This window comes from Urocitellus parryii, chromosome 14, assembly GCF_045843805.1.
Source record: "Urocitellus parryii isolate mUroPar1 chromosome 14, mUroPar1.hap1, whole genome shotgun sequence".
Lineage (NCBI taxonomy): Eukaryota > Metazoa > Chordata > Mammalia > Rodentia > Sciuridae > Urocitellus > Urocitellus parryii.
Genome location: NC_135544.1, coordinates 2,176,780 through 2,202,941, shown reverse-complemented (window position 1 = coordinate 2,202,941; position 26,162 = coordinate 2,176,780). Strand labels below are relative to the sequence as shown.

At 36.3% G+C, this 26,162-nt stretch overlaps 1 protein-coding gene across 5 annotated transcripts in view; it reads right to left on the bottom strand.

The window, feature by feature from the left end:
• The window catches only part of Rbpms (RNA binding protein, mRNA processing factor), a 168,461-nt gene that overhangs the window by 57,133 nt on the left and 85,166 nt on the right, over positions 1-26,162 (bottom strand). For all 5 annotated transcript variants that reach the window (XR_003303069.2, XM_077792569.1, XM_026414048.2 and 2 more), the window contains exon 5: positions 10,860-11,010. Coding sequence is in view for 4 of the 5 variants with exons in the window: in XM_077792569.1 (XP_077648695.1) it covers positions 10,860-11,010 (151 nt within the window). In the remaining variant the exon portion in view is untranslated. The remainder of the gene's footprint in view (positions 1-10,859; positions 11,011-26,162) is intronic.

Sequence of the window (26,162 nt, the reverse complement as noted above, 5' to 3'; positions counted from 1 at the left end):
GTATTGATAATAAAAAGAGCTATGTATATGAATATAAAAAATTATATATGTATACTTTTAAAATATTAAAATGTTAAGATTCCTTTAGCTTTCATATTTAAGAAATATATGTTATGTTTAACTTCCAAGATTCCTGAAATATTATATTTGGTAATGAAACAGATGGTACGGTGGGGGAGAATCAAATATTTTTCAAAGATATTCTGCTAGGGAACATTCCTCCAAGATGGTTCTGAGAATTGATGGGTGATATTGTTATCCAGTTTCTTGATCAGTTCTTCCTGACCTCTAATTAAAAGAAGTTCAAGCTTTCAGGGTCCCAGGTATGGGATAGAAAGAAAGTACTGTTTCCTTCTAGTCTAGCTCTATTGTCTTCAATTTCATCACCTGCTTCAGATCTATTGTAGATACATACTAATGTCAGATTTCCATGACCACTCTATTCAACCAGGCACAAAATGTTAACTTTACATGTTTAAGACCAGAGGTTTTTAGACTTTGGTTTCCAAACACCTTTACACTTGTAAAAACTCGAGGAAAAAGGAACTTCTGTTTATGTGATAATGTCAATTGATATTTACCATATTTAAAAGGTTTCAAGTTTGAAATTCTTATTGAGTCATTAAATACACCCATTATACATTAATGTACATAGGGTGTTTTATGAAAAACAAACAAGAATAAACCTCAGTTCTACATTTTTCAAATTTCTATAATATATGACTTAATTAAAGAAAACTGGATTAAATCTATTCCAATGTATTGTTTTGGCTGTAGAGTATGAAAAAAATATCGCATTACAGATTTATGTAGAAACCTGGCCAAGTTGTAGATACCTTTTATGGGTAATTGTAAATATTTCTCTTTGATATTACACCAAAAGTTGACGAGAAACAGCTCTGGAGTGGTGGCTCAGTGGTAGAGCACTTGCCTAGCACATGCAAGGTGCTGGGTTCGATCCTTAGCACCACATAAAAATAAATAAATAAAATAAAGGTATTGTGTCCAACTACAAATTTAAAAAAAAGTATATAAAAATATTTGTTGCAATGTGGAATCTGAAACCTTATCAATGAGTTTCTGTATTCTGTTCCATTTTGTATTTCAGATGATTTTTTTTTTTACTCATGCATGATATTGTAACATGATACATCCATCAGTCATTTGGAAAATATTGGTTCACTGATTTATGTGGATCTTCCAAATGTTGACTCATTTCATTATGCAAGAAAAAAAATCTATTAATATCACCAATCTGCAGGGAAGTTGTCAAACTCATGATGGTAGCTTAGTTTTTGAGAAAAACATCTCCCAAATATCCAAGTCTGAATAACCAGTTTATTAGTTCCAAATAAAAACAGCACACAGACAATGGTGAGTTCACCTCACAATTTAAACAACTGCAGAAGAGCTTTATACAAACTCTCCATTGACATACTAAACTATAAAATTATACTCAAGAACTGAGATTGAATGAAATTTATAGTTACTCTTCAAGGATATTCTTAAGTAAAGCTGGCTTCAAGCAATGAAGAATATACTCTTCAAAGAAGATTACTGGTTTGTTTTGGTACCTGTCTGGAAATAAAGGTGCCAATAGTTGTGCCCAACACTACATAGTAGGAAAAACAAACTATACTCTCATGAAAGTAGTTTAGGAGCTGGGAACATAGCCCAGTACACTCAATACCAGTACCTTCAAAAGAAAGAGAAAAAAAAGAAAAGAGTTTGGATCTCGTAGACTCTCTGAGAAGGTTTAGAGACCATATAACAGTAGGTGGGCCATATTTTCAGAATTGCTAAATTGTATTTTTTTTTCTTACAGCAGCTGTTTATTTGAGGATGACAAATATGGATGGAAAGGTGGCAGATAAGAAATGGGAAACCTGCACCAAACATTAACACAGGAAGAAATGCAAGTGAGAACAACACAAGGGCCTTAAAAGAAATTAATGCTACCTGTTTCTTCGGGATTATCCTAGTAAATTAACTCTCTTTAAGCTTTCATTTCCCCGAAAAGGTAATGAATAATTTGAGTTTACAAAACACAAGTGAAGAGTTATTACAAAAAGTCTATGATTTCTAAGGAGATTTGAGTTTAGGAGTTCTTAAGGTATCTGTTTATAGCAAATTTATGATTTGTAATAGAAACACATTCAAGGGCTGGCATTGTGGTTCAGTGGTAGAGCGTTCGCCTAGCATGTGCAAGGCCCTGGGTTCGATCCTCAGCACCACACAAAAATAAAATAATAGTATTGTATCCAACTACAACTAGAAATAAATATTAAAAAAGCAACATATTCAAAGCAAAATATTAATAGTCACTGCTAATCAAAGACAGGCTATCTATTAAATTATAAAATAAATTAGCTAATATACACTGTGCTGCAAACATTTACCTCTCACATAAAACAAGCTACATCTAACCATTTAATTACTTAATTATTACCCAAATTACCAAATAATTGCTTAATATTATTAAGTTAAAAATTATATATCTTAAGCAAAAGCTAGGAATGCATGCGTATTTGAAGACAGAGAGAGAGGGAGGTGAGCTGTAAACACCGGTGCGTGATGTAGTTGGGTCCTGAATATTACTGGAAGGCCCATGTATTTAAATATTAAGGGCTTGTTCTCCAGGATGGCACTATAGGGAGGTAGTAGAAGCTTCCAGAGGTGGGGCCTACTGAGAGATCTTTAGGTCACTGGAGGTACGCCCTTGAAGGGAACTGTGGGAACCCTGCTCCCTCCTCTTTCTTTTTTTTTTGCTTCCTGTCAATAAAGTTAAGTAGTTTTGCTATGTGGCACTCAACCACAGCAATGGGGCAAAATGATCATAGGCTAAAACATCCATAACTGTTGATTCAAAAATAAAACTTCTCTTTATGAGTTCATTATCTCAGGTATTTCATTTAAGAAAATGGGTGAAATAATGATTTCTGTCCTTATCTCCCATCTTTCCAAAACATCAGGGTGTAGCAGGTGGGTCCCAGGCGATTTCAAGTTATATTAGGAAATTTTAGGGGAGGTCCTTTCTTAATTATACCAATACTCAATTTTTGGTGTTCAGCTCCTATTCCCGTTTTGCCAATGCAGCTTCCTAAAGCTTAAGGAGGGAATGTTCGTTAAATAGTGACACTCAACAATAAGTGCTCAACAATCTTGCTCAATGATATCCTTCTCTTCTTACCACTTAATTAAAAAAAAAAAAAAAACACCTCAGCTTGGCATCTAAGGTCTTTACTGTGCCTCCCCCATTTTCACATAATAAACCCTTAAAATAATTGCTCTGGGAATAGTTTTGGAGAGAAAGGTGTTCACAACATAAAGAAATGACTCAAGTACAGTATGCTCTAATAAATGAAACAAAAACAACCTGCTAAAGTCTGTATTTTATATACATGTGTATAAATGTAGGGAAACAGACTGAAATATCTGTAACACAATACTAACAGTGGTTATTTCTGGAAGGAAGGAAGATCTACAATTGTAACTCTTTAAATTTCTTTTATGGTGTCCTTTTATAAGAATAAAGTAAACCAGGCAGGATTGTCTTATAAAGCAAAATGAATATAAATTGAAGTGTAAGAATAGGGTTCATGAAAAAAGGCAATTTGGCCTGTATCCCCCCCCACACACAATATTTTATTGGTGCATTTATAATTATACATAATGGCAGAATTTGTTGTTACATATATGTACATACAAACAATATAACAAAATCTGATCAGTTCAGTTCCCTAGTATTTCATCTTTCCCTCTTCTCCCTCCCTCTGGTCCCTTTCTCTGCTCTACTAGTCTCCCTTTGATCTTCATAGGAACCCCCATACACACCCCTTTCTTTCTTTTTTTTTTTTTTGGAGGAGGTGGTACTGAGGATTGAACTCAGGGGCACTTGGCCACTAAGCCACATCCCCAGCCCTATTTTGTATTTTATTTAGAGACAGGGTCTCACTGAGTTGTTCAGTGTCTTGCTTTTGCTGACGCTGGCTTTGAAGTTGTGATCCTTCTGCCTCAACCTCCTGAGCTGCTGAGATTATAGTTGTGTTGCCATACCTGGAACACCTCTCTTTTCCTTTATCCTGACTAGCTTCCATATGTGAGAGAAAACATGACCCTTAACTTTCTGAGTATGGCTTATTTTGCTAAACAAAATGTTTTCAAGTTCCATCCATTTTCCTGTAAATTATGTGATTTCATTCTTTTTTAATGGCTGAATAAACTCCACTGTGTATACAAACCACATTTTCTTTCCAGTCATCCACTAATGGCACCTCGGCGGGTTCCATGGTTTGGCTATTATGAATTATGCTGCCATAAACATGAGTATGCATGTATCACTGTAGTGTGATGACTTTAATTCTTCTGGATAAATACTGAGGAGTCATATAGGTGGGTCATATGGTGGTTCCATGCCTAGTCTTCTGAGGAACCTCCATATTGATTTAGTACAGCAGCTGTACTAATTTATAATCCCCACCAACAGTGTAGGACTGTCAACATCCTCTCACATGCTCTCCAGCATTATTATTTGTATTCTTGATGGCTGTCATTCTAACTGGAGTGACATGAAATCTTAGGGTAGTTTTGATTTGCTTTTCCCTGATTACTAAAGATGTTGGACATTTTTTCATGTTTTTGGCTTGTATCTCAAATGCAAAGAGGCCAGGATTATGCTCATGTGATATTTATACCTCTGTCTTTAGGAATGTTCTCTTAAAAGGAACTCAAATTCCTTATCTCCCTGAATAACAAAACTAACATCCTATTAGACATTCCCTTATATATTTCCATTAGTTGTATTTTGAACAGATTACAGGACTGGGTCTCTCAGTCCCAAATTTTATAAAAGAAACAAGTAAGGATTTAGCTAATTTGCTCAATCTCTTTGAAAAATTCCCTGCTTTTGGGGACTTGACATCCACATCATCTACTTATCCATAAATCTGTGACTACTTATGCTTGTCTCATACCATAGCTGTCTCCAGGAGTGATTCCACATGAGGTTTTAGGATCCCAAATTTTGCAATGCAGATCTGTTATTATTGCACCTTCCCATTCATGCTCATTTCCACTGCCATCTGAATGATTCAAAACACTCCGGGAGGAACTGCTGGTATGTACTCCCAATACAAAGCTAAGCATAGCTTCATCTTTGCTGATGATTAGCTATTTATTGAGCTAAAATAATTAAACTGTTGAAAGTGGTTACTCTTGTTTTCTGAAGTAATCCTGAGAGAATAAAGTACACCAACACTGAATGACAATATCAAGAAGACTTTCTATTTTTCTGGACTGCTTGAAATCTTTTTCCCTTGAGATACATGCAGAATTTTTATCATCAGGGAAATTCAAAAAACTATTTACATTATAAAACACACAAAAAAGTTGATTCTCAGAGTAAAAATCCTTGCTCTCATTTGTCTATGTCCCTCCCTAACTACCTTCCTTGTGTCCAGCTTTCTATCCACCATAAGGGGTTCCTCAGGCCCCACTGTTGCTGTTCTAAACAATCCCACTTTCAGAGAAGGCATGAGACACCTTAAGTCTTTCTCATGACACATACTGTGCTCTGCTGTCATGGAAACTGCAGACACCTTGGCTCAGTTCCATGGGCCCAGGAAGCTTCAGAACAAGGGCCTGAATGCCCCTTCTCCCACAAGGATGAAGTTCAGAATTCATATTTGCCAAGTGTTAGCCCTGGGAGGGCACTTGCTAGATACTTTACAATCCTGAACTTTCACAGGATAATTTTAGACATGAGACAAAGTACTCAATTCAAAAAAGCCCAGGTGAGTATTGGATAAATGGGAAATTCCAAGGGTGTGGCAGGCAAACAAGGAAGTGATTATTCACCAAAAGATTATGTACTCACCAGGTATTTAAGAGAAACAATGTAACAGAGCATGCTTTGGGTTGGAAGTGGGGAGGTAAAGTGTAGGTATAAGGGAGTGTGTGAGCAGAAAGAAGAATTTAACTTAATAGAATTTAATATACTAGAATTTAACTTTTAATTCTTTGCTCTATTAGTGATCCTCAAATGTTAAGCCCCAGGAGCTTTTAAAAATACAGAGCTAAATCCTAGTCCAAACTCCAAAGAATCAGAAACCCTGGGATTAGAATATAGGAAACTGGATTATTGCAGATTTTTGGAGTCTTTTGATATTTGTGCCACAAAAACTGAATTAAAAGGGGAAAACTATTAAACACTGGCTGTTCCCTCTTTAAAGATACTACAATAATAAGGTATACTAAGCAATCTAAACTCAAAATATTTTTTACAATTAGAGCCTGATAAAAATAACTAAGTTAAGACACCATGAATATGTATATTTCATTATTCCCCAATTATACCTCAATAACACTGGAAATTTACAAAGTTCCCTAAAGTGCACCTCCTTCTGCACTTGCTGGGAATAAGGCATTATGACCAAATAAAAATGCATAAAAATAAATCTGTGGCATATTTAAAACATTCCATGTGTATTTCTACATTCTATATGCTGAGTACAAATGTAGAAAAACAATAGGCCTCATAATTATGAGGGACAAAAGACACATAAACATGCATTTTGACACACACTGCCACACCTATACATACTAGTGGTCATACTGATGGTCACTGAGTACTGTCCCTGTGGCCCTTTTCTAATCTTTACATATAGAGTACTGTCCCTGTGGCCCTTTTCTAATCTTTACATATATTAATCAATCAATAACCTATAGGAAGGGTCAATTTTAATTGCCATTTAGAGCTCAGAAAATGGAGACACAGAAAGGTTAAGTAACTAGATCATTACAAAACTTATTAAATGAGAGTCCAGATTTAAATCCAGGCCATATTGCTTGACATATTAGGTTGCTTCAGCTGCCATAACAAAATAGCAGACCTCATAGCCTAAATAGCAATTTATTTTCTTACAGTTCTGGAGGCTGGAAGCTCGAGATTGAGGTGTTGGCAGGTTTATCTCCTGGGTTTTACAGGTGCTATCTCCTGTGTCCACACATACCTGGTATCTGTTTTTCTTATAAGGACAATAGTTATACTGGATTAGGTCTCTAACATTTGAACTTAATCATCTTATTTCCAAATATGGTTCAACTTGCGGTACGAGATTTCAATTTCTGAAGTTCAGAAAACAGAATTTAGCCTATAACACTTGTTGACTGTATAACCTCATCAGTTACTAAGCCTTCCTAGGCCTCCGTTTTTTCAACTGAAAAGTAGTGTTGAGAACTGAATGAGATAATTCATGTACAATGCTTGCAGAATATTTTATTCATAGTATCATTTTGTAGATGAAGAAAACAAAATAAAAGATGGTGACTTGCCCCTTTCTCTTTTCTAAAGCAGACTTCTTATACTATGGCATACAACCTTCCTGTACAACCCTAATGCATAATTTTACATAATTTATATTTTTTCCATCTCTCTCTCTCTCTCTCTCTCTCTCTCTCTCTCTTTCTCTTTGGTGCTTGGGATCAAAGCCAGAAATTCACACATACCAAGTATGTGCCCTATGAGCTACTCTCCCAGCCCCTGTATCCCTTAACTGCTTTCTTATAGCTTAACTCAAATTTTATTACATATAAAAGAACAAAAGAAGGTGTTCTAGTTAGTGATCCTATTAATATAAATTTAGTTAGGAAGATATACTGCTTTCCTGGGACTATACGTGAATTCCATTCATCCTTTCTCCTAACTTGCAAGGACAATTGTCTATAGTCACACAATGATGACACTTGTTTAACTATTAGGAAGGAAAGGCAACCCAATGCTTTTTATTAAAAGGAAAAAAAAAAGAAAATGAGAATTGTACTTTTTATTCACCTAGTGCTAGTGCTCTACACATATTAATACTCCTACTTAATCCTGAATGCAGTCTTGGGATACTGTTTTATTTAGCTCTCATAACAAGCAAGTGAACAAAACATAATTCCTTCAGAGATTATGGGAACAGGAGCACAGCAAGCTTAAAATGTTTTCCTTAAAGGTCACAAGGTTGATCAATAATTTTCAGACAAGAACTCTTACTGATGTCTTCCAGTCTAAAGCCAAGGCTACCAACTGCCCTGCTGGGCTGTAAAACCTGGTTTGTTCATTCTTCATGCCTGTCATGAACAGAGTAGGTGCTCAGCATATATGGCAGTCAGACCTGGAGGCAATCTAGACTAAACTGCAGAATCTTTTTGACATTTACATAATAAAGGGCCAAGATTTTTCTGACAACTTTTGACCACGGCCAACTCCTTGGACTGCCAACTTTGTTAAGGCAGTAACCAGTTTTCTTCTCCCCCAGGGTCTAGCACACTGGGTGCTCATTTGAGAATTAGGAGTTCAAGTAAATGTTGGATAATCAGATTAAAGAACATTCTTCCTTTCGTGATGGCAATGAGTGTTTTTCAGCTACTATGTAAAAATTTTAACAAAAAAAGTCATGTATAGGGCTGGGGATGTGGCTCAAGCGGTAACTCGCTCGCCTGGCATGCGCGGGGCACTGGTTTCGGTCCTCAGCACCACATAAAAATAAAATAAAGATGTTGTGTCCACCGAAAACTAAAAAATAAATATTAAAAAAATTCTCTCGCTCTCTCTCTTTAAAAAAAAAAAAGTCAGGTATAAAAGCCCATCTCATGACCTGTAACAGAAGCCTTCAGGGTTTTTCCAATCCCAAAATTCTGACGTCAGCACAGTCTACACTTGACAGATGATGAAACTGACCACCTCGAGTACGGATTATAGGTACAATGAGATTCATTTGCTGGTCTGGATACACACCACAGCATTCTTAGTCTCTAAAATGTGCTAACAGGAAAGCACTAGATATGTATATGTGACAGGAAAAGTCAGGATTCCCAGAGGGAATGGTAAGGGTGATAAGGTCTATCTGAGTCATAGTGAAGTTGTTGCGTGTCAGGACTCCTCTGTCGTAAGAAGCTATATTAAGAGAAATCATGCTAACTTATTTTCTCAAGAATACACTCGGCTATTTGAAATTTTTTCTTAAACTTCAAGTTTGCTTTGTTATGAGCAGCTGGACAAGTTTTAACCCTGCCATGGAAACTATCTGACCACTTCTGAGCTGTTCCATACAAACGGAAGGGAAGTGAGCAGAGCTAGCTGGAGTAGAGTACTCTACTCTGCTCCCCGCTCTCCTGGAACTTCAAGGGTTGTGAGTGGCCAGTTTGTTTATCTCTATATGTGGTCCCATCCCTTGCTACCTATTTCACAGGGGTGTTGTAAAAGACTGAGAAGAATGTTTGAGGTTCAAAACAACAACAACAACAACAATAAAAACATTCAGCTAAGTACTGAAAGGCCAAAGTTTAACATCACCAACATCATACTTCCTGTCTGAATTAAATCTTTTTAAGTGATACTGAGATGTGAGGAAGACAAATTTCACTAAAACAAAGGCATTTGAAAAATACTATTTTCTGATGACTTAACAAGAGAGAAGAAAGTTCAGACAGAAATAAAGAGGCACACAAATGCCTCTATTAATTCTATGAACAACCAAATAAAAATCTCAGTTTATCCACTCAGTAATAAATATTTATCAAACATATACAATATATAAAGCACTGAGCTAAATGCTTAATATTAACAATTATGTACGGAATGTCCCTTTATCCTCCTGTAATGCAACTGCATTATAAGATGAATGTTTGTTTAGATTTTCTCCTCAAATAAATAAAGGTTTCAACTTTTCCTAGAATATGAAATAATAATTTTTCCTTGGTCATGACTTTCTGGTTATATAGAAAATTTTTAGAACTTATTGGGAGATAAACTATATTGGCCAGCATCAGCTTTTTCAAGGGTAAATGAGCTACAGAATAACTTTCACTTCCACCATGACCAGATTAAATCCCCCACATACACACGACATGGGGTTGGGGGGAGCCAGGAACCCATGTGCCCTTCAGTTTCAATAAGAATAGTTGGAGCATACTGTTAAGGAATGCAGGAAGATGATCATGATCGTGTGATTTGGCAAGAAGATCAAGAACAATAGGACAGAAATATTCCAAATAACTTGGTTAAGTAACTTCGTTTCCACAAATACCCTTCCACATTAAATTACATATGGCTGGAAAACTTGAAAACTGTCTCATGCCTCACTTCTGCCACTTCTGAGCTTGAAAAAGAAAACCAAGACAACCTTTTTAAGGATTTCATTCAAAAGCAGAAATCACAGTCTGGACATTTAAGCTCACCAATGTGGGGTAAAAGACTTCTTTAACAATCAGCCAAAGTCCTTTACCAAATAATTTAAAACAGGAAGTCCCAAATTTCCTTAAAACTTTATTGGTATTAATTTGCAAGAATTGATTGTTCCAATATATGAATTCTTTGTGTATATCTACTATTTCCTCTACAGTTAGGGCTAAACAGTTTTGAAAAACTGGACCACTTACTTCTTAAGTTTTGTTTCTTTCAATTTTAACATCCTATTTTTCCAAAGCCTCAGAACAGATATCCTTCAATAAACAAGAATAAAGTGAATGCTGAGAACCAATTCTTCTGTCCAAGGGTTCAGGGAGAAAGAGTTTATACTCCAAGGCAAATAAGGGCGTGCTCACAATGATCAATATCACATTAAAGGAAATTCATAGCACATCAACAGAAAGAAGTTATGGCTCTGTTCAAGGTAAACCATGTTTTGGAACAGCCCATCACCAACACCAATCACCAGCCAATCACCATCTGTGTTTGGTATTCAGACAGCAAGAACAGGCAATCTCTTCACAGAAATGAAAGATGAGAATCAGCTGGCACTACATTCCATGGTGTAATCTCACATGCAGCACATGAAATAAAAGTTTTTAACAAAATGAAAAATAGATCAACTTACATGGCTCTCTGGCAATGAACTGAGGTACAGTGTTGGGCAGAGGAGTACTGGGGTTTGGAGTCCCTACTAGTTTGTTCTTGGCCATCTTCGTGTTTGCCTTAGCAAACTCTAGTCGTAGTGTTTGCGGAATTTCAGGATCAAAGCGGATGCCCTTTGGAAATAAAGAAAAGTGGAAGATGTTTTCATTTCCTTAGAGTCAAACCAGAATGGTGACAAAATAAACAACACCAGTTAAACCCTAGCCTATCAGGAAAAAAGGTCAGCAAGAGCTTTCTTTCTGTTTACATAGAACATACAAAACCTCACAACACAAATGTGTCCACAAAGGCAGGAGGATTTAGCTTATTCCACTGAAAAAGCTTTTCAACTATTCCTTTTATTCTTGGACAAAAATGTTTTGTACACCAGCAAATCACTAGTACAGTTAAAAACCTGGATAGATGACTACTAATAGGAATGAAAGATGTAATTGCAGTACAATATAATGAAAATGAAACACTGGGCAACACTGGAATCTTGACACCTAGGTCCTAGGAGGCCTGGACTCTGACCATGTTTTTCATTTCATTATCTATATATGGAGAAAAAGAATCCATCTCCTAACTTAGAGCTTTACAAGGTTAATGCAAGTATACTGCATTACTCAGAAGTAGGAATTAAGCAGTTGATATGTGTACATAACAAATCATTAGATTGCAGTTAGCTTATGAATTACACAAAGTCTGAAGGCTTGATGTGGTTGTCTTGATTCTGATAATAGTGAACTTTCTAGCTACAAGGCGGACAAAAAAGACACAATCCTCAGAGATGACAATAATTTCAGTTACTCTTGTCCTTATTATTGCAGTTTGCCTTTTTTTAAAAGGATCATATTCAATAAGACAAATAACAAACACTATCAATAACAAGGGTTAGGGCAAGGCAAGTTCTATTTGGAGCCCTTCCATTAAAGAATGCCTTTGTTACTAAGCATAACCAAGATCCCAAAGAAAACCGTTCAATGTCATGAATTCTAGACATCAGCAATAGTGTCAAGAAGCAGATGGCACTATGTAATAGTGCCTGAATGCACACCCAAAATAGATTCATATCCAATGTTTGTCTGAGTCCTAAAAACGAGTATCCTAAGAACACAGGTTTTCCATTTAGTTTTCTAAATGTACATACATGGGCCCAATGGTCCCCAAACTTCCCTTGCTTTTTTCCCAATTAACTTGAAGAAAAACATGAGAATTTCCATAAGAAATGAGTAAGAATCTTATTCTGTAGACTAGGATGACTCTGAACTTCACAGGCTCAGTTTCAAAGAAGTAAGAAGAGCAAGACAATAACAGCTATAAGAGGAAATGGGGTTGGGGGAAAGAGAGGTCCTCAGGGAGTACAACAAAAGCCACAGATCCTTGACCCAGAGACATCTGGGAGTGGGTGGAATTTCTTCCCAAGTCTGATTTATTCATCCTCTGAGAAGAACCCAACTGAGGGTGGCAAAATGGGGGAGGAAGGTGGAGGATCCACTTGTGTAGACCTAACCACCAAAAGTGAAAGGGGTATCAATTTTGTAAAACATTAAGAAACTCTTTTTTTTTTTTCTTAGTACAGGGGATTGTACCCAAGGGTGCTAAACTACTGAGTCACATCCCCAGCCTTTTTTATATTTTTATTTAAAGATAGGGTCTTGCCAAATTGCTTAGGGTCTTATTAAATTGCTGAGGCTGGCTTTGAACTCAAGATCATCCTGCCTCAGCTTTCCAAACTGCTGGGATTATGAGTGTATCACAAGAAATTTCTTTTAATTTGTCTTGGGTTTTGCTGTCTTAATTTGAGAAATTTCAATACTGTCTTTCCAAAAACATACACAAGGAAAGAAACAAACTGCTGTGCTTCAAGTGGTATTTGATTCTGCCAGCTTACAGCATTTTACCCTATCAAAGCCACTATCACAACAGAATAAATATTTCCTAATATGGAACTGAAGAGTTGTATTCTTTGCTGGGAGACAAGCATAGTCACTGGCTGTCATTTAAAGAGATGTTGTAGAAGGTCTTGCACATTCACATTGCATCCTATCAGACACCTACAGTAGGAACATGATAAGAATTTCAGGCTATTTTCCCTGGCACTGAACTCCACCAATCTTCCTGGGAAGAATCAACTTTCCTGGATCACAGCCCACATCAATGTGAGGGTTTCAGCTAAGACCACTGGGGAATAACATTACAAGAACATCTTGGGACTTGTCTGGGATCCTCTAAGGCTTCTATCCTTAAATAATGATGCAAATTCTATGCCTCAGTTCATTCACTGGTGTTGTAGAATCAAATGAAGCTCCACACAATGTGTTTGTTTCTTATACAACCTGGGTTGGTGGCTCACGTCCTAAAGCATGCTCCACTGAGTCTTCTCACTCCCTGCCCTCTTCTTCATACCCTTCTCTTGTTTGGGTTAAAATAATATCAACATCATGTTCCAAATCGACGTTCCAGCATCTTTATTTAAAAAAAAAAAGACTCAGAAGTTAAAATGATCTAATTTGCTTGGCAGCTTATTCAGAGGCTGGAGGCTTAGAATACAAGCCACATTCCTCCAACATCTTTAGCAGCAATACCATATTTGGTAATCAATATCCTGCTCAAAGCTAAGTTTCTATCCATAGAGATTAGCCAAGTCCAAAATATTTTAAATGTTAAAGGATAATGAAGAGGAGACAGTGGGGCTGGGGAAGAGAGAATATACAAGTTAAGAGGAAGAAAAAAAAAGGAGAAAAATGGGGGAGAAAAGATAGAAGACAAGGAAAACTAAAAGTCTTGTGCTTTTAATTAAAGCCTAATAAGATACTTCTCTGGCTACAGTGACTTCACATTAAATGCTGTCAGGGTGAGATAACTGCCAAATGAAAGGGGGAATCTGGGCCTTTCAAAATCAACTTTATTCCCTTCTACCTTATAATTTACCCAAACGTCTCATATGAAACAGAGAAACCTTCTCTTCCAAATGTAAATGGTGTTCTATTTACAAGAACCAGAAAGGACAGTTTTTAGATATAAATTATGATATTGAAGATTAACTGTTATTTAGAAGCAACCCATTCTGACTGGTTATAGGGACAGCCAAATGTCTTTTCCAACCCAGGTTCACTATTATCTATAGAGGCTGCACTCCTTATACTTCGGCATGGTGGAGGAAGTAAGGGAAGAGAGAAAGTTCACCAGGTACTGTCGGTCCAGGAAAGCACTCAGCACATTTTTATGTAACAGGATGCAGGGAGGAGGCCTGCATAAGCAGGGTCGGGTGAGATCACAAAGGACCTTTTATGCCAAGAGGGAGGACTTTTCGTTGCATGCAGATCTAGATCCTTAAATGTTAGTGTATATGAGATTCAACTTGCTAAATAGAGTGCTGGGCCCTAGGCCTAAGTTTGATTTAGCAAATTTGGGATGGAACCCAGGAATCTGCATTTCTAAGAAATAGTACTACTGAGGCTGTCTGTGTAGGAAACACAATTAAGAGTCATGGTAGTCAAAGGGTAATACTAGCAGTGGTAGGAAAGATGGACACAATGGAGAGCTTGGAAGCAATAAGAGCCCTGGGAAGGGAAGCTAGGTGGATGGCTGCACCTGTTGGTCCTTCTTTTTTGGGAAGGGCACCTAGCGCAGTACTATGCCCTTACTTCTCTGATCATTTAAGGGACAGATGCTACCAAAAGTGATAAAACACATATTCTCTTTTGGGAATTTCAACTTTGAGTAGCCATATAGAAAGTGAAGGTCACCTCACCTCCTACTAGAGAAAATTGAGATCCTCACAGTACCTTGATGCTTGATGACAGTTTTGTTTGGCACAATAAACAGCGCTTCAATTCTGTGAGCTATCAGCTATCCCAGGTGTTTACAAATGGTTCCACCATTAAAGTGAGTTAATGGTCCTTGAGTTTCAGGGACAAATGAATCATTCATTTAGAAGGGAAAACATGATAAAGAATGAGACAGACTGACATGTACTTATTGGATGTCCATGGCTACATTAGATTTTTTTTAAAAAATGATACTCAATAATGTTTTATAGTATGGACATAAAGGGTAGAAAGGGACCAGGTATGTGTGTGTTACATGCTTGCCCATGTATGCGAGAACGTGCGCGCATGCACACACATACACACACATACACACACACACACACTCTGATGTCTAAGTCCAGAAATGTTTATAATGAGACAACCAATCTGTTAATAGTGGTGACCTTAGAAGAAGGGGGTGCAGGAACATACTTTCGTACAATTTCTCACTATTTGAAATTTTTACAAATATGTTTAATTTGTAAAATTTTAATTTATAAAATGCAATGCAGATTATTTATTTCTTTTTTAAGAGGCAGAGAGCTGGAATTAGTAGTAGTTTATTAACGAGAGTTCAAGTGTCAGTATAGAGCCAATAATAGGCATACTGGCACAGCACAAGCAATTGTTGGTATTTTCTGTTTACATAAAAAAAAGACAACAAAAACATTATTCTGAAATAACTTTAGACTTACAGAGAAGCTACAGACATTGTATAAAGAATTTCTGTACAACATTTGCTCAGATTTCTCAAATGTTAGCATATTACCACATTTACTTTATCATTCTTCTCCACTGTGTTTTCTTCTTACACACAAACACATACCAAGAGGTTTTTTTTTTCTCCGAACTGTTTAGGTTGCAAGCATAAGTCCTTTTACTCTACTTCAGTTTGAATTCCTAAAGAATAAGTACATTTCTGTTTTCCTGATTCAGGACCTAATCCAGAATCATGCACAGCATTAATTCGTCATATCTCTTTATTTAATCTGGAAGGTTTCTTCAGTCCTTGTTTTCCATGACCTTGATATTTTTTAAGAGTACAAGCTATTTATTTTGTAGAATGTCCCTCAATTTGGTTCTAATTTTTCTTTTTAGATTCTGGTTATGTATTTGTGGCAAGATTATCAGAGAAGCAAGCGCTTTGTGTCCTGCTCAGTGCACCATAAGAGGCACATAATGCCATTTTTGTCCCAACAATAGTGATATGAACTTTGATCACTTGCCAAGTTTCTCTACTGTAAAGTTTCTAATGTTTTTCCCTTTTTAACTAATAAGTATCTTATAGAATAATATCTTCAAGTTATAAAAATGTTGTTTCTCATCAAATATACTAGTAGTTTTAACATCAATTACTGATATTTTTGGTACCAGGGATTGAATCTGATTCTAGTAAGTGGTCTAGTAACCACTGGACCACATCCTCAGACCTTTTTTATGTTTTATCTTGAGACAGGGTTTCACAAGTTGCCAGGGGCTTGCACACTGTTGAGGCTGGCTTTGAACTTACAATCCTCCTACCTCAGCCTCCTAAGCCTCTGGGATTACAGATGTGCATCACAGTGCCAGGCTTATCTGATTCTTACCTGAAGCAATCATTACTCTTGTGCCAATGGTGCTCTGGTAATCTCATAATTCCTTTTTTATATATCAATTTTCTACTCCAAGAAAAGCTTTTACTTCCACCCCTTTATCAATTAATTATTCATTTTCATCAGTGCTAATACACCGAATTCTATCTTATTGTAGCCTCCCACCAATCAGTGGGTTCCACATCCACAGATTCAACAAACTGTAGATTGAAAACATCTGGAGGGCAAAAAAACATAGTATATATTAAACATACAAAGACATTTTTCTTGTCATTATTCTCTAAACAATACAGTAGAGCAACTATTTACACAGCATTTACATTATACCAGGTATTATAAGTAATCTAGAGGGCTGGGGCTATAGCTCAGTAGTGAAGCGCTTGCTTTGCAAGTGTGAGGCACTGGGTTAGATCCTCAGCACCACATAAAAATGAATAAAAGAAATTGTATCCATCTACAACTAAAAATATTTTTTAAAGTAAAAAAAATGATCTAGAGATAATTTAATGTTTACAGAGGATGTGTATAGATCATATACAAATACTATACCATTTTCTATAAGGGACTTGAGCATTTGGGGATTTTATCTCTTACAGTTGCTAAGAACAACTTGTTTATTTTGGCGTTTGAATCATCCCAGAGTTGTGAATGAACATATGTGTGTGCACACATGCAAACACACATGGTCTCACACTAATAGCTATTTCTCTAAATAATTTAGATACATAAAAGTTCACACTGACAGCACCAAATCCAATCTAATACCACCAGGTTAACTCTAGCCTTTTCCTTTGCATATTTATAACTCCTCTGATATTGAAAATCCTAGCTCTCATTATCTGCTACACATTAACTTATTTGCACAGTACAAGAAGGTACATTAAGGCTTTCAAAACTGCTAACCAAAACCACAAGAAAAAAAAAAGGAAGCTATTAATTACAGTTCAATATTTATTTACAGGTTTTTTTTTTTAGCCTAAAGGCATATAGCTAATATGTATATTCACGAATTTTTGAGAACTAGAAGTAAAGCTCTGTGGTGGAACACTTGCCTAGCAGGCAAGAGACCTTGGATACAATCCTCAGCACTGCAAGAAAAAAGAAAAAAGAATTTTGGGGGTTTATTTCTCTACATATCCCAAATACCTCAGTGTGGTTTTGTTATTCATATGAATTATAGTTAGATCCATTCGAAGTGGGGGGGGTGTCTCCCCCATCCATATTGTCTGTTTTATTTCTATGCATTCATTAACAGGTGAAACTGTTTCACCATTTTAAAGTTGAGTTTTATAAATGCTGATTAGAGTAATGAACCCAGGATTTTAAAACCCCTATCCCCACTGCTGTGACTGCCTAAAATAATAAAAGTCTTGACTGAAAGCTTTCAAATTAAAGTCCTTAAAGATAATCTACTTAATTTTTAAATTTAATTTTCAATTTTAATTAAAATATGCTGAAATCTAAAAATAAAAAGAGATAACTGGAGCTAAAACTGCTATAATAAAACACTATAGTAAGAGGTAACTTCTTCACCAAAGCTGAGGGAGGAGAAATTCTCAAGTCTGAGTTAGACTTTTCTTGATGATTCTGGGTCAAGGAAACCTGCATGAAACCCCATTATGGGCAGATTCAAAATTTTAAGAACACTATTCCACTAAAACGAACCATATGCAATTGTCTCTCTACTGGCTTTCCCAGTCTCAGTACCTGGTTAATATCAGCCCTTCATTTGGTTTCTGGCTATAAAATCCAGATCCTCTAAGGGCTCAGTTCTGAAATGCCTCTCCAGGTTTACCTAAGTGGAGACCACACTAAATATCCAGGGCTACTTCCTAACCTGCTGATAAGACTTGGACCTCCATCAGATACTAGCTTATCTCTCTGGTAATCACTGCTGACTTATCACTTGCCAGAGTTTCGAGGTTTTATGTCTTTATTTTTCCTAGGAGGGTAGTGATTCTCATTCTGGAAGGCATAATATTGGTAGTTGGAACAGTAAAGTGATTTCCATTCAAATTATCAGGAATTACCAAGAACTGAACAAAGAGTTGAATCCACAGTGCTGATTACTGTAAGCAACGGTAACAGAAAACAGAGGCAATATAAAACAGAGGGAGGAAGAACTATCCCACTTCTGAGGAGTAAATAAAGAGAACGTACTACTCTGTTGATGCTATGGAGGTTTGGGGGGAACTTTAAATTCAAATTCACTGAGATCATGACTTTATTGGGCTTTAGTAAACTACTATATAGCTTCTCAGCAATGTCTTGCTGTCTTCCAAAATAAACTCAGTGCTCCCATACCTGTTTCTTCCCCTACAGAAGACCAGAACAAGATAATAAATAAATCAATTAAGAGAATGATTCCTATTACCTATTTTAACAAATAAAACCCCAAAGTTTTCTAGTTGTAATAACATGTGGGGAAGACATGGGCTTGACAGTCAGAGACTGTAAGTGGCGTACTTATACTATTCTATATTTATAAGATTTCTTTTGTTGAATCACAAAAATGTATTCAAATCCTTTCGATGAGTGATCCAATGCTGAGTATTTTGTTTTACATTTCAATTTAACCCATCTTATGGTGATTTAATTGAAAATTTAGTGTTCTTATTTCAAAAGTTGCTATTAGCTATCTTTACAACAGCTTTGAGATATAATTCACACACTCTAACATTCACCCTTTAAAAAAATTTTTTTGCAGTTATAGATGTCGAATATGCTTTTATTTTATTTTTATGGTGCTGAGGATCGAACTCAGTGCCTCACATGTTCGAGGCAAGTGCTCTACAACTGAGCTACAATCCCAGCCTACATTCACCTTTTTAAAGAGTACAATTCAATGATTTTTTGTGTGTGTGTACTCACAGAATTGTACAACCATTCACTTTAGAGGTTTTGAATCTCTTCATAGTCTCAAATAACAAACTATACTCATTAGCATTACTCATTTCACCTGTCTCTCCACCCACAGCTTTTCTGCTTTCAATCTCTATGAATGTGCTTATGTATTCTGAATACTTCATATAAGTGGAGTCATATAAAATATGGTCTTTTCTGACTGGCTTCTTTTACCTATAAATATAATGCTTTCAAGGTTCATCCATGCTGTAGCAGATCACATTACTTAACTTTTTAATTGCTAAGTAATATTCAACTGTGTGGCTCCACACATTTGTTTGTTCTTTCATTAACTAACGGGCACCAGGCTGTTTCAACTTTTTGGTTAAATAAGGCTGTCATGTGTGTACAAATTTTCTGGGTAAACATATGCTTTCAATTGAGAGCAGAACTTGTGGATCATATGGTAATTCTGTTAACTTTTGTGAAGTGCCAAATGGTTTTCTAAAACAGCTAGGTAATGTCAATCCCACAAACGATGTATGAGCATCCCAATTTCCTCAGATCTTTGCCAGATACTTGTTATCACCTGTCTTTTTAATTTTAGCTACCCTAGTAGGTGTGAAGCAATACCTCATTGTGGTTTGGATTTGCATTTATCTATGCAGTTATATTTTAAAATGCTTTGTAAAAAGGGTCAAGAATAAACGTTTTATACTATTTTTCATAGAGCATTTTGGTCACAAGGAAAAGAGATATCATGGGGACAACAAATCTATCAATAATACTACAAGAAAACAAAGCTGAAGAACTGACTTTTACATTTTATATATTAAACACATGTTAGAAATATAAACTGTTATTTTAAAAGTAATTGATAGGTTATTTATATTAGAAACTAGGGGGTAAATGCATAGAGATATTCCGAGGTTTCAAAGGACCAAAATATATTTATGGGTTTTTGTTTTTTTTTTTTAGTATTATCAGCTTTCTCTTCTATAGGCATCATAAAACACTCAGATTAGAAACAGACTCTAGGCAAGGTATATGCTGAAGCCTCCCCAGGAATCTGTGAAAACAATTATTTCATTTAGTTGGAGCCTTAAATGATTATAAGAGGTATTGATTATAGTTTGCAGCAGGTTGGGACTCATTCAGGGACAACAGTGTGGAGGCAAGTTAAAGGAAGAGCTTCATGTCACACATATAAATAAAAAGGATGCTTTGACAACAAGAGGAAATAAAAAGAGAGGGGAAAGAGAAAAAAAATTTTCCAAAATTTCTTCCAACTCAATATTTCTGAAAATAAATGAATAGAAATTTTCTATAATTTATAAATATATCATTGTGTCAAAAATGAAAACATGATTCTCAAACATTTTAACAAACAAAACTATGTGAGGAAGCTGATAAATAGGATTAAATTCTCTGATAATAAGTAACAGAAGGTGATCTACTTTAGGTAGGAAACTCACAAAATTTTAATACTGTGAACTTTGGGGACTTCTTAGCCTTGTAGTTCTCAACCACAGGTAGTACTATTAATTGCCTCCCTCCCCTACCCTTGGGGATAGGTAGAAATGCCCAAGGGTGTTTGGGAGATGTTATATGACTGGCCATATTGACATTCAGATGATAGGAGGCAAGAATGGTAATGAGCACAGAAATCCCACAAAGTGTAAGAACTGCCTCACCTAAAAGGCTAATAAGCCTCTTCAACACAGCTGAAGAAATTAAGATCCAGAAAAGTCAAGTAATTCACTTTAATTCCCAGGTAAGTACTGTAGAACCGTACCAGAATTCCATGTGCTGACTCCCCTGATCAGGTGTGAATCTAAGCACCCATTACAGTCCTGTGAAGTTCTTTATTTCACAAATACCACATTGTTTTCAGATAATAATCGAGGTTATTGTTCACTTTCCACTGTGCTAAAACTTAGGTAGATGTGGGTTCCAACAAAGAATGAACAAGTGAGGGAGGGAAAGAATCCATCACATGTAAACTGTATTTCATACTTTTCCTAAATAAGGATATTGCTTGCAGAAACATCAGGACTGTTAATACAAGAGTCTGTGCTGCTGGGTCACTGCCCATTCAGAAACTATATCAGACCAATTACGCCTTGTTCTTTTTCTTAATCCAACTACTTCCAAGTGCTTGCCCTGGCTTCACCTTAGAATAATCTGATTTAATGCTCACTGTCCTCCTTACCTGATCTAGATTCATTTGAAAGTATGTGTCCCTATTAGTAAAGTAGCTTTCTTTATACTTAAAGAATATTACTCCATATCTAGTCTAGACTGTTTCTACAAGTTTATCCTTAAATTCAAGTATATGTGATTTCTCCTGATAATACTTGTAATAATATAAGGCCTCTGAGTGTTAAATAACAGAATGAGTCTGGCCATGATAGAGAAGCCAAATCTCACCCCTTATTAACTATCCTGGTTTATTATATTTCCTAGTGATTCAGCCATTTTCTTAAATGCAATGTATCCTTGGCTTTGCTTTTATTTGTGTGAACAAACTTTGTCATTCAAACTCACATTCACTTATCACTAAGCCTGACTCCTATAGTGAAACCTGTACATTAAGGATATATCTGTTCAAACAACAAAATGTGGAAAACTTCATTGTTGCCCTCTGGGTCCAGAAGGACTAGAAAAGCAACTCAGAAATGATAGTTCTAGGGGCTGGGGATGTGGCTCAAGCGGTAGCGCGCTCGCCTGGCATGCGTGCGGCCCAGGTTCGATCCTCAGCACCACATACCAACAAAAATGCTGTGTCTGCCGAGAACTAAAAAATAAATATTAAAAATTCTCTCTCTAAAAAAAAAAAAAAAAAAAAAAGAAATGATAGTTCTAACTACTTCCAGCAGAGGCAGTGAGAAAGCTATTGCTCCAGAACTACCATTACCTATAATAAATTTGTAGTGAAAACTATAAAGGAGATACCCCAAGTTAGAGTCATGAACAATTTTATGGAAACTCCTTGCAAACAAGAGGTTTATAACTTTGGGAATTAGCAGCATGGGATTTGAGGTATGATTGCCTGGACTCAAACAGTATCCCCACTGATGACCTTGGATATGTTTTTTAACCTTTCTATGCTTCAGGTTCCTCAGGTACATACTGAGACAGAAAACAGCCCACACCTTATAGGATTGATTGTAAAAATTAAATCACTTCTCCCTGTGAATGGTTAGATTTTAAAAAGTGACATCTGATAAACACTAATTCCCTGTAGCCCAGTGCTTATTAGCTATGAAGCCACTACTACTCCAAATATGAACTGCTAGGGTTTCTTTCTCCTTTTGCCTTTTTGGAGTACTTCTGTCAATTTTGAAAAAGAGAAAATGGAAGCAGGATACCTGAGCTGTCATCTAATGTGCTGCTGTGTGGTTTCATTGCCCCCATAGAAGCTAAACTGTGTCCTGTTTCTCAATTCTCTCAGTTCCCAGGGTAGGAGTAGCTCCTAGGGGCCTGGTTGGTAACTTCAGAGACTGGATCCTACAAGAACTAGGCAAATGTACTTTGGAAATTTTTGGATCTTCATCTGATCTGATCATCCACCCCAATTTAATTAATTTCTTTTCCACTAAAGTACATTTATTTTTTGTTGGCTAGCCAAGCTTGCGTACATAAACATGTTCTAGGAGAAACTGCTTTGTATAGGATGACTATAAAGTCATGACAGGGTCTTTGAAGAGCCTATAAACTCAATCTTTAACATGTCAACAGAATAAAAGTCAGACAGAGTTTATTTTCTACAGGGTTGAGAGGGCAGGGTTGTTTGAACTTTTGCCTCTATGTTCTCAAACTATCCTGAAAAGGGTGATTGAAAGACCTAGACCCTGACAATGATAGGAAGGGGCTGTTTCCCAGTCAAGTACAGTCAGTTATCCACTAAAGCATTATTTTATAGTGAAATAGTGCTTTAGTGGACAAAATATCTTTGAACTAGATAATACTACATGGAAAGAAACATTGACAAGAGTGCAGACAGTTCTCTTTTTTACTTAGAAATCCTCATGTTAACATTTTTATTCTGAGGACTTTGAAGGTAAACAGGATCAACTACTGACAAAGGAATATCTTGGATTTATGTATGTATGTATGTATGTATGTATGTATTTATTTATTTATTTATTTATGTTTTCGGAGGACACAACATCTTTGTTTGTATGTGGTGCTGAGGATCGAACCCAGGCCGCATGCATGCCAGGCGAGCGCACTACCGCTTGAGCCACATCCCCAGCCCTATCTTGGAAATCTTAACATACAAATACCAAATGTGGCTGGGGCTGCTATCATTATATAGCCCTTACTGTGTCCTCAGCTTTTGCCTCATTGCTGCAACAATAAATAGACCCACAAGCAGTTGTCTTTCCCCTTTGTATGACTGCATTTTACTCCTGCTACTAACATTCAAACAAATGGCACTCCTTTTATTGTGTGTGTGGTGCTGGGGATTGAATCCATGGCCTTGTGCATGTGAGGCAAGCACTCTACCAAATAAGCTATATCCCCAGCCCACAAATAGCACTCTTAAAGTTTAAAAGGAAGTATGAGGTAGAGATCCACCTCAGTGGTAAAGTGCCTGCTTAGCATGTCCTAGATGGATCTCTAGCACCAAAAAAGGGGGAAGTAGATCCTAGACCACAATTTCCAATTTAGTTAAATTTGTCTCTGAGAAGATCTTGCAGTTGATATGGGGAAAACCTATAAACTTTTAATGGTACAAATCTGGAAACCAGTGAAACACCAGAAACAACTTCATTTGTTTGGGAAACCAACAAGAGGTTCTGTTCAACCAAACACTCCTAGTACTTCACCACGGTCTTAGGGGTGTCACAGCAACCATTTCAGAATAGCCTAAAGAAATATAGGGTAGAAACCATGGTCCATCAGTGTGACCACATAAATTGATTTCCAGATGATGAACTTCATCTGCATAAAGTTCAGATTATTCACTTAAATCATAGCCTTATTCTTGCTCAGTCTATATATTACCTAACCAGCACTATCTAGTAAATATAGGCCTTTGGTCACATAGTATATGTAATAAAAAAACAAAAGTGTTTACCATGTGACAATTCATTGCCAGTCACAACTTAATCTCTTTCCTAAGTAATGGCAAACTGACAGCATCACTTTTCATAAAAGCCACATATATTCTCATACAGCTCATATAAAGCATATAGCCCAGAATTAAACTGGGAAGGGATGAGTTTCAAAATACTAATTTCATTTCCAATTAGTGAATGGATTAATACAGGTTCTTCAGATACAATTTTTTTGTTTTTGTTTTTAAGATAAAAAGTTTACTGGTTTCAAAGATGGTGTTAGCTCTTCGTGGAAAGGATTATACCTCCTAATTACTGAAAAGATTTACATGATTTTTTATCCAACACGTTTTATGTTCATAACAGGTAAAATAAGACAAAGGATGCATATGTGGAAGAAAGTGCTTTATGACTTTAAAGATGTTAAATGACTATATGACAATATAAAGAATCTAAGAATTATATGTGTGTCAATGCTGAAAATCATACGAAAGATACTAGCAAGACTGAGAACATCCATTTAACACACTCTTCTCTTTTTTTAACTTAACCTAAGTGCCTGCTAGGTCATTTGGGGGCCCATTTTAACTTTTTGTAAATGCTTTAAGGATTGTTCTGCAAAGTTTACTTTGAGCTTTTATTAGGACTTGTATAGAAGAAAAAGAGGCAGGGAATAGCAGGGGAAAACAGTGCTGACATAAACAAACTCTACAATTGAGAAAAGACAGTTGCTTAAACTTTCCAAAACCATTTTGAGAAGACTTCCATTTAAAGAATAGGCACAGACCACAACAAGCCTTCAAGTACATTTTTATAGCTCTGTTTCTGGTCTTTTTTTTTTTTTTTTTTGCAACAACCTCCCCCCACTTCCCTGCAAAGCAATTTAGTGAAGGCTCCCACACTGTGTTCAATCAGTTAGGTAATATTAATTGACACTAAATATGAACAGGAAGTAGAACACATTCTAGTTACTTATTTTCAAGTTGTACAACCAGATAATGAAAATTCTGTAGAAAGAAGAAGCTATTACATTAAAAAAAAAATTTTTTTTTGTAGTTGTAGATGGACAGAATGCCTTAATTTTTCTTGTTTATTTTTATATGGTGCTGAGGATCCAACCCAGTGCCTCATGCATGCTAGGCAAGCGCTGTACCACTGAGCTACAGCCCCAGCCCAAGCTATTACATTTTAAGAATTGAAAATGTAAACGTCAATGGCAAGAGTTGTCTGTACTATTAGTTGACCCTCAAAATCATTTACTAACACTAATACAGATAATTATTCCATAATAGAGTGGGAAATAGGGAATGGAGAGGAATCTCTGAGTGAATACAGAAAAAAAAATATTTCTGTATTTAAAAATGGTAGAATTTGTTTCATAAAACTAGTTTTTAAAATCTCTAACACAGACCATGAAATAGTGTACACGCTCTTTCCAACCAAGAATCTGGAGCTTAGGCATGAGTGAGCTGAAAAGAATGTAAACAGTCAAGTCTAAACTTCGGAAGTTCACTGCAAAGTACTTCCTGTGTTGTACTGGGAGCCAAAATGAAGTGAGGAAAAATGCATCTCACCTCTGAGAAAACTTAAAATCAGTGCTCTTGCTCAATGCTGAAACAACACTGCAAGACCACTTACTGGTGATTTGACAGAGCTGAGGCTGAAATTCTTCCTTTCTGCAAAAAAGACTGTCTGTACAACAAACTCTAATCAGGAAACTCACTGTCTGCTGAACAAAAGTTTATAAAAAATGGATATAAACAGAGAGTCAGTTGGAGTTTGAAATGGAGAAGGATATGGACAATTAATGAGGTACAAATAAAGGGGAGATGAGGGAGTCTTTGGCTTAAATATTTTACAGGCTTGAGAAAATTTTTTTAATCTTTATTTATTTTTTTAGTTTTAGGTGGACACGATATCTTTATTTCACTTTTAGGTGGTGCTGAAGATTGAACCCAGTGCCTCATGG